Genomic DNA, 12,911 nt, shown 5'->3' on the forward strand with positions numbered 1-12,911 from the left:
GCCTGAATAGTTCAGTTGGTTGAGGTTGAGTATCTGACTCGTGACTTGATCTCAAGGTGCTGGGATTGAGCCGGGCCTCAGGCATTGCACCCAGTGGAGAGTTGGCTTGAGTTTCTCTCTCTCTCTCTCTCTCTCTCTCTCTTTCTAATAAATAAATCTTTTTTTTTTTTTTTTTTTAAATAAGAGCCGGGTTGATAAACAGGGAAAAGCCATTTTAAAGAATTTGAATCAAGTTTTGTATGCCTGAGTATATTATCAAACACTGGTTAAAGAGTGTTAGATAATTTTTAAAAGTGTGTAAACAACTTTAGTTAACAACTTTATTTAATTAATAACTCTTTGTATGCCAGAGAACTGAATAAGAACACCTTGGTGTGAAGTTCCTGGGTTATCTTCATGTATGCTATAGCTGTCTGTTATAGTCCTTATTACAACTTTGTGTCCAAATACTTTCCCATTTTCCAGGTGGAGGAAACTAAGGCTTTCAGAATGCAACTTGTATCAAGAGTCTGTGGTTAGGAAGGGTAGATCTCAGATTTGAATCTATGATGACATAACCCAAAGCCTCTGCTCCCCTGTTTCAATTTTTAGAGGATACTTAATTTGCAAGAGTTTCAGACTTGAGAATCCTTAACTTTAAGGAAAATTAGATAAAAATAATTTTTATATTTTTTATAGTGCTAAAATGCACCTAACGTAAAATTTGCCATTTTAACCATTTTTGAATGCACAATTCAATGACAGTAAGTACATTCACAGTGTTATATAACCCATCACCACTATCCATTTCCTAAACTTTTTCATCATGCCACATAGAAACTGTGTACCCATTTAAACAGTAACTTGTTCCACTCTTTCCCCAGCTGGTGGTAACCTCTATTCCACTCTCTGTCTCTATGGAGAAAATATATTTTTAAAAGATTTTATTTATCGGCACAGAGAGAGCACATGTGAGCACGAGCAGGGGGAGTGGTAGGCAGAAGGAGAGAGAGAAGCAGGCTCCCCGAGGAGCAGGGAGCCTGATATGGGGCTCCATCACAGGACCCTGGGACCACCCAAAGCCAGACACTTAACCGACTGAGCCACCCAGGTGCCCCAGAAGGAAATATTTTTTAGTGAGAGTTTTGTTGATGTTAGATGATACATTAGATTTTAAATTTCTTTATTAAATTTACATTTATTTTGGAAAAGTACCATGTACTTCAATGCAAACTACAAGTTATTTTTGTCTTTTTAATTCTTTGTCTATTCTATTTTAAATAAAGCATTATAATTATATATGCTAAGTGTCGAAGCCTTCATGTTATCTTCATTTTATTAAATATAAACAATTGGTGTTAATTTAAGAGAAAGTAGCTCTTTTCTGAACCTTCGAAAACTTAGCTTTTATACATTGTTCTAGTTAGAGCTCCTTGAGGGTAGCATTAGTTGCAGTCAAGTCATCGAAATTGTGGCAAATCCAAAGTATGGCAGTCTTTTTTGCCAACCTACATACATTTGTATTCTCCTAGCGGATGGTTGTCACATTGCATATGATTTGATTCAGGCTATTTTTTAAATGAACATAGAATGTAATTATTGCCCATTGTGTATTCCATAGTAATAGTTACTAGAGGTGCTCTATACTTTGGCCAGACCCTGGACTTTGGTCTTTTTTGTTTCATATACCCATGTGGTTATGAAAAATCCAAAGCTCAGGTTCACCCCCTCTACCCTACTTTGACCTTGAAATGAAAGTCAGCTTCAGTACTCTGCTTACCTTTGTGCATTCCTCCATTTACCTAGTTTTTGCCTGTGGATTCCTTATGTTCTTACAGCTCGGTGGATTCATTTCAGTAGATATTTTCTATATTTTCCACTGTTTTCAGTTTTCAGTGGTAGGTTCAGTTCTCTGAACTAGTCCACCACTGGAAATAAAAGTGATCGAAGAGCCTTTAACAAGAGATTCGTTCATTCCACCTAATAAATAATATAATAGGAACATGGGTTTTGTTTTAGTTAGCCACTATTTATCTCAACAACTTCTTCCAAACCAGTGTCAGTTACAGAACTGGATGGAAGAAGTTTTAATATTAGCTGCTGTGTCTATTCTATTTCATCTTCTACGGGAACTAAATCAGCCTAGATTAGGGAGAGAGGAACCAAAATTTCTTTCTCTAGCTAGGTCTATAAGAAATTTTAAGCCCTGGGACACCTACCTGGGTGGTTCAGCAGTTAAAGCGCCTGCCTTAGGCTCAGGGCGTGATCCTGGAGTCCCTTATCAGGCTCCCTGCATAGAGCCTGCTTCTCCCTCTGCCTGTGTCTCTGCCTCTGTGTGTGTGTGTGTGTCTCTCATGAATAAATAAATAAAATCTTAAAAAAAAAAAAAAAACTTTAATCCCTAAAAGGGGATTTGGTTTGAGATTTGTTGAGCAATGGCTTTCTTGTCACTTGCTTTTTGTACTGTATTCAAAGATGTTTCTTGCTTCTTACTGGCTTTAACTTTACTGATATGTAAGGGGGAAAGCAATGTTATTTGCATATATGTGGGGGGAGGGAACAGAGTGGGGGGGTGCTATTTAATTTGAATGTTACCGATTGTGAAATTTGGCCTTTTGCCCTCCCAGTCCTCTCCTGCTTGTGAGCTTTAAGATTTGGTTTGGGTTTTAACCATCTTCTCTCATTTGGTAGTTTTACTATATCGTCTTGATTAATAGAGGATTACTCCCAAATCCCTCTCTCTAGCCCAATTTTCTTTCAAGGCCTTTATGAAACCCTTGAAGCATCTTGAATTTTCATTTTTCACAAATCCCTAAGGTAAATTCAATCTCCATAGGCCCCTCGGGTTTCGTATTAGTTTTCTAGGGCTGTCATAACAGAGTATCACAAAGTGGATGGTTTAAGATAATAGAAATTTATTATTTCACAGTTCCGGAGGCTAGAATTCTAAGATTAAGGTGTTGGGCAGGGCCAGGCTCTCTCTAAGACTTTAGGGAAGAATCTCTCCCCCACCTAGCTTTTGATATTGCTGGCAATCCTTGGCATTCCTTGGCTTGTAGATACATTACTCTAGGCTGCATCTTCATATGGCTTTCTCCCCTGTGTGATTGTGTGTCTTTGTCCACGTTTCTCTCTTATTATAAGAACACCAGTTTTTATTAGATTCAGAATTCACTCTAACCCAGTATGCCCTCATCTTAACTTAATTGCATGTGTAGAGAACCTGTTTCCAAATAAGGTCACATTCACAGGTATCCACGGTTAGACATTCAACATGTCTCTTGTAGGAACACAATTCAGTCCCATAACAACATGGTATATTTCGCCATTTATGTAGTTCTTTATTTTTTCTCAAAAAATGCTTTATAGTTTTCATTGTACAGATCTTGTTGCATGCATTCTGTTAAATTTTTCCCTAAGTATTTCAAGTTTGTGGATGCTGTTGGAACTAATATTTTTTAAATTTCATGTTCCAAACATTTTTCATAAATTTTTTTTTTGTTGCTAAATATGATAATGGCCATAGATTTTTCATAGATCTTCTTGATTGGGTGAGGAAGTTTTCATTTATTCCTATTTTAGTAAGTGTTTATCATAAATAGTATTGAATTTTTGTTAAATGCTTTTTCTTTGTCAATTGAGATAATTGATTTTTTCTTTTTATTCTGTTAGTATGTTGAATTGCATTTATTGTATTTTCAAACATTAAGCCAATTTTGGATTCTTGGGATAATTTATACTTAGTCATAATGTATTTCCTTTTTATATATTGTTGGATTTGATTTTCTAATATTTTCTTAAATACTCTAGTGTCCATATTTATGAGGGTTTTCATCTATAGTTTTCTTTTCTTATAATGTCTTTGTCTGATTTTTAGTATCAGTTGATTTTTAGCAATTTTATTGTCATATACCTTGTAGTGATTTTTTGTTTTGCCTATTTGAAATTCACTGAGCTTCTTTAACATCTGGATTGGTAGTTCTTCTCAAATTTGGAAAATGTTTAGGTAATTTCCACTGATCTCTTTTTCTGTAGTGTTTAGTGTACTGTTAAGCTCAACTGTGAATTTTGCTATATAGATATTGTATTTATCAGCTTTAAGTAATCCATCTTTTAAAAAAGTTTTAATTTCTTTTTTCATTGTGTGTATGTTTTCCTTTAAATCTTTGAATATATTATAATAAGATTTTAGAAGTTCTTTTCTACTAATCCCATCAACTTGACCATTTCCAGGTTTGTTTTTATTAACAATTTTTACCCCTTGGATCAGGTTACTTTTTCTTGTTTATTCTCATAATTTGTAATTTTATTTGTCATTCTTAAAAGAGTGTTGAGTTTTGATTTGGCAGGTGATTTAGTTAGTTTCTGATCAACCTGATCCTTTTGGGCATGTTATGAGCTTTGTTAGTGTGGACCTAGAACAATGTTGTTTAATAGAATTTTCTGCCCTTCTCATATGGTTGGCATTTCTGGGGTCTCTGTGTAATGTCCCAGGTATTTTGTGAGTGCTCTTTTGTGGTTGGTTGGGACTTGTGTCTCCCAACTCCCCTGTAGTAGTTCTTCCCCTGGTTGTTCTGGCCTCATGGAATCTCATACTACATGTAACTAGCTTAGTATTTAGCCAAAAGACTCAAGGAGAGACCCACTTTTGGAATTTTGGGGCTCATTTTCTTCACACTTTAACTCTCTGGTAATCTGTCCTGCAAATTTCAAGTGCCTTAGCCTCCCTGAACTCCAGTCTCTGATTCAATAATAGTACCGTGAAATTCTGGAATTGGCAGAGAAGGTCGGTTGTTCTAGCCTGTTTCACAACTGCCCTGACAGAGACTTGTTTGAGACGGCTCTTCTAAATTAACATGGCTCAGTTTGTAGAAAGTACATAGATAGTAATATTGAGTCAAATTCTGTTTTCCACAAATTTATTGCTTGTTGGTGTTATTTCCACCTTCTGTAATTTCACAGAATAAAGCTTAACTCCTTAGACTATTTTATCTCATAGCTGTTTAACACCTGTTCTGTCCCTTTTTATTTCTTTGCCTAAAGTACCTCAGCTTATAATACTATTATCCCTTATGTATATTATTCTTTTTTTTAATCCAAATTATTTCTTATCTGCATCTTAAAATGCCATGTATGTATACATCTTCCAGTGTGATATTTAGAACTGAATGCAGTCTTTTAAATGTGGCCTCTATTGAGAAGAGTGGAACATCCTTGATCTGGATACTTACATTTCGTTGGCTCCTAAGATTGCCTTTAATTACTGCCTCTTATTAACCTAGAGATTAAACATCCTGACCTTTTTTAAGTTATTTGTAATTAAACATACTGGTTTATTCTTTGCATTTTATATGCATTTGTCTGATCTGCACCCCAGGACAGATGCACAGTTCTCTTAGTTATCTCTAGAATTCTTCCACTAGTTTGGTATCACATACTTAATCTCTGGGTATGTTTGTTTAGTCAGCTAGGAGTCTGCTTTACCATAGTATGGGGCTCACATTGTTCTGTTTTGTTTAAGGTTGCCACCAGAGACTTTGTGTGCAGCTCTGCTTAAAGTAACATGTCCTGTGTTTGTGACATTCACCTGGTCTAATAATATACTTGTAGTCTTATACTTACAGAATGCACACTCAATAATCCTTTTTTAAGCTCCCACTCTGCAGATCTACGCTACTGTTTTTTCCTTCTAAAAATTGTGATTACTTTCACCTTCCCATAATTTCTGATATATTATGAACAATGGATCAATAAGCAAATCTTTGTTATTTTAATGTCATAAGATAGTTGTAACAGAATTTATTTATTTATTTATTTATTTTTAAAGATTTTTATTTATTTATTCATGAGAGACACACACACAGAGAGAGAGAGAGAGAGGCAGAGACACAGGCAGAGGGAGAAGCAGGCTCCATGCAGGGAGCCCGACGTGGGACTTGATCCCTGGTCTCCAGGATCACGCCCTGGACTGAAGGCGGCACTAAACCGCTGAGCCACCGGGGCTGCCCTGTAACAGAATTTAAATTTTGTTTGTAAAGTGTTAAGGTGGTTTTTTTTTTGGTTTTTTTTTTTGTTTTGTTTTTTTTTGTTAAGGTGGTTTTACTCTTTCCTCTGTACTAGGATTATTGTGCCTGCTGCCATCAACTACTGAGATTCTGTATAATAAAAAAACTTGATTCAGAGCTCTAAATCAGTATGACAACAAAGGTTTTAATTGGTAAAATTCCCATGTTGCTATAGTTTTAGAATATTTTTTGTTATTGACACTTTGTAATTTTTTGTTTCATATCTCTTGAAATTCATAGTATTTGAAGAATATGAAGCCCTGATGTGTGGATTTCAGTAGAAGAAATGAAAAAAAAAAACCCGCTTTGCTATATTCCTTGCGATTAAAATTGGCTGGAATTCAAAATGATAAAAGCACAATTGGAGGTTTTGACTATAGTGTTCACATTTTTCTATTGTAAATTTGGTTATACTTTTCCACAGACACAACATTTGTATAAAGAACTCTGGGATAGGCTATTTCCGTCCATGAGAATCCAAAATTATAGACACTGATGTCAATGCAGATGAGGTTAGCCTAATTTGGTCAAGGGAAGGACATGCTGCGTCTCTATATGGATAGCTAAAGGCCATTGCCAAGATTGACAGGTGTCCTGTGGGTGGCAGAGAGCCCCAGGGATAAAATTTGTACTTGGTTTACTTCTCTAAAACACCACGATCAAAGTCATGTCTTTTCTTCCTATTGATCAGTTTTTAGTGAGGTCTGCTTGTAATACTTTAATTTTTCAGATATTAGTTTTGTTAGCCCCAGAAAGGGTAAAATTTTATACCTTCTTCTTAAAGTATCAAATTCTATTTTTGGAAGCTTAATTGTATCCTGTGCATTAGTTTTTCTAATGTAGTCTGTTCTTTTTGTTACTCTGCCATGTTTCACTAGGCAGAGGTGAGAAAAGTTCATGTAAAAGGATACACTTGTTATTAGTGTAAGAGATACAACTATTTGCTTATGGAATAATAAGTTACATGATCAGACTAGAAAGATTAATTTTTAGGAGAATTTTCTATGAAATAAACATAATGTAAAGGAGTATTCTAATTTGATAACAGCTTTTGCTTTTATTTCATCTTACTGAAATATTTTTATTTTTAATAATAAATTCCTTTAATGGGACTGCTTGTAACTTATACATATAAGTTAGTAGTAGGTATTTCATATCTCAAAATAAGAAAAAATTTTAAAGCTATTAGGTCCATGCCATGAAGAAAGGTAAGTGTATTGTTTTAAGAAAAAAAATTGCATTGCCTGAGATTTTTGTAAGATTTGAGTGATGTGCATGCATCACTAGCAATGAAGGCTCTTTGGTTTTTTTAAGGCAAAAATTCAATAGCTGTTTCTATTCAAATAGAGAATTTTCTAACCTGGGAAGAATTGTGTCTTGATTATCTCTGCATTTCACTGTCAGACATAGAGTAGAAATTTAAGAAGAGGATGCTAGGGAAACCACTTAAGGGTGCCAGCCTATTCACTAGTTTGAAAAATGAAAGCCAAGACCATCACTCTCCTAGGGCTCAGAAAATGTTTCTGAGGGCCCTGCACAAGCACAGCACCAATTCCCTTTATGGACCATTGTGATTTCAGTTAAGTCTATTGTTGGGATGAAGCTGGAGTGATTAGATCAGTATCATTCTTAAGTCTTAAATATTTAATTCTGATTTGGCTAACATTTATTGGGAGCTTACAAGAGCAAGGTATTCTTGTATAGATGTTACCTAAATCCTGTGAAGGGGAGGAAAATAAGACCAAGCAAAGTGGTGACTTGCCCAGGGTCACTCAGCTCTTGTCAGTAAAGCCGGGGAATAAACCCAAGCTCTTGTCTCTAAACCCAATAGAGTTTTGAGGTGGTGGGAATAAACTCGACAGAAATTCACTTAAATGAGAGAACTTTCAGGACTCCCTTTCTTACGACCTTTTTCCCCCTAATTCTTTGTCTTAATTCTGATTCTTTTCTTTTTTTCCTGATCAGTCAGTCCTTCCTTTTTTAGACTAACTGAAAGTACAGATTCTTGAGCTCACCTTTAATCAAAAAGACTTTTATAAAAATATTTAAGTACTGTACCGAAAACAGCAATCTTGTAGTTGATTCTCAAAATTTGACTCTTTAAGCAGCTGAGTGAAAAGGTGGTGTGAAAATGAGTAATCGTGGGCTGAGCATCATGGTAAGGGGCTAATTTGGCATGTGCAGCATGGGCCAGAGCAGCAGGTAATGACCTCAAGCCGTGTCAGCTGCTGGCCCAGGCTCCACGACCCCCTCCCCAAGATTCTGCTGCTCTGTCCTGTTCCTGGAACCTTACTAGATATACATAGAATAATGAAAGATCTGATAATCTCAGATCACACCTGGTTTCCTGACAAGAGAGTCTTCTCCATTTGTGCAAGGATTGCATCACAGCTTGTTACTTCAGCAGCAAGAGGAGATATCCATAATGTATAAGGTAGAGTGAGAAATTTACGGCCATGTGTTATGAACGGTTTCAATTTAGGAAAATTTTGATTTAGATCTGCTAATTTAATTTATGCTTCATTTTGACAGGTCTAGAATTAACTTTTCTTTTAAATAAACCCTGTGTACCGAGGATTGGATCATGAAAATAGCATCAACATTACTATTTGACCTGTTTGGGCTGTTGCAAATATTTTAGAACCACCCTTTGTGTACTGTTGCTATGCAGATGCTGTTATCTTGTCGTGACAGTCCTGTCATGTCCTGAGTATTTCTCCAGCCAGCTCCCTCTCTTCATCTCCACCATCCAGGGCGGGCTCATCACCTCCCTCCTGGACCTCTGCGGCGGCCACTTAACTGCTTGTCCAACTCCTGCTCCACACAGCTAGCCTTGACCAAAACCTGCTAAAGCTCTTTAGGTTGGGAGTAGCTTTTAGGATGAAGATAAAACACCTTTCCACGGACTCCACTTTTGACTCACCCTGCTCTCCAGCCTCCCCTGTTCTTCCTTCTCCTCTCACTATGCTCTGTTTCATAGCTCCTTGGCCACCGTGTGTTCTCTCTGCACAGATCGTTCTTCCTGTCCTCTTCATGTGCTTGCCTCTTCGTTTTGGCTCAGGGACATTTCAGGAACTGTGGGAAGAAGTCTGTCTCCTCTTAGGTCAGATCCAGACTGTGTTGGCTGTTCTTTCCTCCACCTACTGTACTTGTTCCAGTTGCAGATTTTATATTTATATTCGTAGACTTTGATTAAAGTAGATGCTGACTAAACTGTAAGCTTCACAAGGGCAGGAGCCATTTCTGGTTTTACTGGGTGATTATGCCCCTGTCATCTAGCACAGGGCCTGTACATAGAAGCGTAATAAATACTTGCAGAATACTTGAACGAAAGTTTCATCAAAGACTTTCTCAGGGATCCCTGGGTGGCGCAGCGGTTTGGCACCTGCCTTTGGCCCAGGGCGCGATCCCGAAGACCCGAGATCGAATCCCACGTCGGGCTCCCGGTGCATGGAGCCTGCTTCTCCCTCTGCCTGTGTCTCTGCCTCTCTCTCTCTCTCTCTCTCTCTCTCTCTCTGTGTGTGTGTGTGTGTGTGACTATCATAAATAAATAAAAAAAAATTAAAAAAAAAAACAAAAAAAAAAACAACAAAAAAAAAAACCAAAGACTTTCTCAGCAGTAGTACCTGCAGCCTGCTGGCTGTTATGAGGTCATGAAGGTGGAAGAACGTAGGCACACTTTGCTATTAGCTCACTCACCAGCCAAGGGAGGAAGGTGATGTGTACCAAAAATATTGTAACATAAACTAGGTGACAATTAGGACTTAGAAATAATATACTTTTAATTGCCTGAAAACACACCGCTAGACTGGCCTATGTCAATAAATCTAAAATGAATGAATTACGATGTTAAACAGGGCATACGATATTTATAAAAGACTCTTAACATTCATAAAATAGTCCTAGCTCTAAAAGAAAAAAGTTGAACAAATTTGGTGTTAAAAGCTGAAAAGAAAAAAAAAAAAAAAAAAAAAGCTGAAAAGATAGAATAAAATGCAGTAATATTTTGAAGTGCCAGGACATTATACCTGTGAAGCTGGTCTGTATGAAAGAATTGAGAAGTTTTGTGTATTGCTAAACGTTTTTTGAAAGTTAGGTTAAAGCCCTCTGTTCGTATTATGACGTAGAAGTGTTTGGGGCTAGCCTGAGACCTCTTCTAGGTATATTCTGTGAGACTGTTAGGTCAGCCCTCACAAAGGTTTTTCCCTTTCCTCTTCCAACATTACTGAGGCCAATCTCCCTCAACCCTGGGGTTGTGGCCTTAAGCAGGCGCTGGGAAGGAAGGCTGGCAGGCAGCGCGTTCTCGGAGGAGTCAGGTGACCCGTGTTTGAAGGCAGCTGCTTGAGGTTCAGGGCAGTCAGTGTCTCCCCTCGCTTCTGCCTGGGGACAGCTGGCTGTTATCAAGCTCAGAACAAGTCTTCCTCGCTTATTGCCTGCTGGGAGAGGGGGGAGATTATGCAGTGGGCTTTTGATTGTTCCAATGGGAATTACATTGATCTGGTGTCTGGCCGTGGTTCTTCTCAAGTGGATCGCCTCTAAGGTAGGCCATCTTTATTTTTAGGAGAGTGAAATTAATCATCAGTGTATATATTTGGTTGGGGTCGAATTGCTAGGAGTTTCTTCTTTTGCTTCAGTTTTTATTTCTCTGATTAAAAGAGCTATGAATTTTACCTGTCAGCTGAAAAGCTTAACTGTAGTTAGCGTGTAATTTTTATTCTTCTCCCACCTTTTCCTTCTTTCAGGGGCTTTTTTAGGGTATCATTCCTCATTATCGAAGTAGCTTCCCCCATACCATTCCCTTAAAGAAGTGATATGATTAAAGGAATACACCTTTTAAGATGAAATAATTATTAATTTATACTTTTGGTGTACATATTTTAAATATTCTTTTTGGAAATAATTTACTAATACTTATATGTTGAATGTGTAGTTGTTGAGAATTTTTCAACAGTTATGAACTTTTAAAAAACTAAAAACTACCTTCTATTCTCTGTTAAAGTATTGCTGCTACTAAAATGTATACCTTACTTATGTTGGGAAAAGTGAGATTATTACATATTTGTTGTTTTTGAACTTGCATTCTGAGTGTCAGGCTTGAGAAATGCTGGCTAGAATGCTAGCCTAGCCATTTGCCATCTGGACAAAAGTCTAAAACTAAAGTAGGAAATAGTTAAGATGGTACCAGTGAAATTATTTTTTTCTAAACTTGTACAAAAATGATTATATCTTTCATCTGTGATGCAACTTTGTATTAAGAAATTGAAGACTATTAACTTAAAATTTGTAAGGCCATTGGTATTTGCTAAGTAACCCAAAGCATGGAATTCCATAAAGTTAAATTTCTTCTTCAAGCAAGATTTTTAATCCTTGTACATAATTTTTCTTTTGTCATTGACCTTGACTTGAAGTAGTCTTGATTTCTTAGTATGATTGAAGAAATCTCTTAAAGAAAGATAGTGTACTCAAATTTTTTAGATCTTTGTGTTTTGTAAGAAGCAATTTTGTTGTGCTGACAGCTCTTTACTCATTGTTTTTAAAAGATTAGCTCACTAGGTTATTGAAGGAAAGTCAAGTTAATATTAATGCATTGAGTTGTGGATGGTTTCAGAGACTTTGACATTTTTCCTAGCCAGCAAAAAAAAAAAAAGTTTTGATTTTCTCTCTTCTCTTCTCTTCTCTTCTCTTCTCTTCTCTTCTCTTCTTTTTTCTTTTCTTTTCTTTTCTTTTCTTTTCTTTTCCTTTTTTTTTTTTTTTTTTTTTTTAAGAGAGAATGCTGGTAGGAGTGGTCGTGGTGGTGGTTGTAGTGCCAGAGGGAGAGAGAGAATCTTAAGCAGGCTCTGTGCCCATTGCAGAGCCCGACATGGGGCTTGAACTCACAACCCTGAGATCATGACCTGAGCTGAAATCAAGAGTCAGATGCTTAACCAACTGAGCCACCCAGGTGCTCCCCAAAATTAAGTTTCAAAACGAAAAGAACGTTCATATTTTATTTTGCAGTATTTTTGAAAAATATACAGTTTGTATAGGCAAGAAGAATGGAAGGATACTACTATTCCTGTGGATCAATGCAGTGTTTTAATAGACAAACACTAGCATGTTTTTCTAGCATTTGTAAAATGAATATACTCTGAAAGAGCTCATTTTACTACATCAGAGAAAACTGCTTTTAAAACTTTGGCTGCACTTCTGTCTTTTGTAGTCTGTTACTGCTGTTTGATAATGTTACCAGAAAATTTATTTAGTGCTACTGTGGTTAAGCCCTTTGACCATCAGTTTACTAATCCATAAAATGGGGCCAACAAAACCTATCTTATAAAGGTCTTGTATGGGTTAAGTGAGATTTTTATATGAAAGCACCTGTAACATTTTCTGACACAAAGTAGGAATTAAGCAAGTGTTACTTAATATATTATTATTTTTCCCATGTAAGGGAAATAAGCATGCTTTTGCATAATCATTTTAGTGGAGAACTTGAACAAGATAAAAACAGTGGCACTTAAAATATCTTTGCTCATTTTTTTAAAATGCTTGTCTTTAAAAGTTTTGTATTAACTAATACTGGAACAACTTTGACACCTTTTGTCATTCGCTTCTGTGGAAGAGTGATTCAGGGTGAGTGAGTGTCTGACCAGGGCACTGTGAAGTCCCGTTAATGTAGCGGTGGATCTTTTGGAACCTTGTTTATGCTGCTGTCAGTTTCTGATTGGCTCAGCCTCACCCATGTTTTGACCTATGCTGGTTTGCTTTCCAAGCTATTCCCAGGATGGCTAAATTAGAAGAGTCACGAGTAGAAGCTTCTCAGTTATTTCCATTCACTGGTGAGGTGAGGTGGGAATGTGGATGAGAGCACAAAGTGTTTTGGGACTG

The 12,911-nt window shown here is 36.8% G+C and overlaps 1 protein-coding gene across 13 annotated transcripts in view; it reads left to right on the forward strand.

The window, feature by feature from the left end:
* PDE7A (phosphodiesterase 7A) overlaps positions 1 to 12,911 on the forward strand; it is a 119,981-nt gene that overhangs the window by 38,680 nt on the left and 68,390 nt on the right. For 4 of the 13 annotated variants that reach the window (XR_011996641.1, XR_011996642.1, XM_072734639.1 and 1 more), the window contains exon 1: positions 10,350 to 10,584. The exons of the other annotated variants lie outside the window; for them this stretch is intronic. Coding sequence is in view for 2 of the 4 variants with exons in the window: in XM_072734639.1 (XP_072590740.1) it covers positions 10,525 to 10,584 (60 nt within the window). In the remaining 2 variants the exon portion in view is untranslated. Of the gene's footprint in view, positions 1 to 10,349; positions 10,585 to 12,911 lie in introns of those variants that run through there. 13 annotated transcript variants of the gene reach the window in all.

The sequence above is a fragment of the Vulpes vulpes genome, chromosome 13 (assembly GCF_048418805.1).
Source record: "Vulpes vulpes isolate BD-2025 chromosome 13, VulVul3, whole genome shotgun sequence".
Lineage (NCBI taxonomy): Eukaryota > Metazoa > Chordata > Mammalia > Carnivora > Canidae > Vulpes > Vulpes vulpes.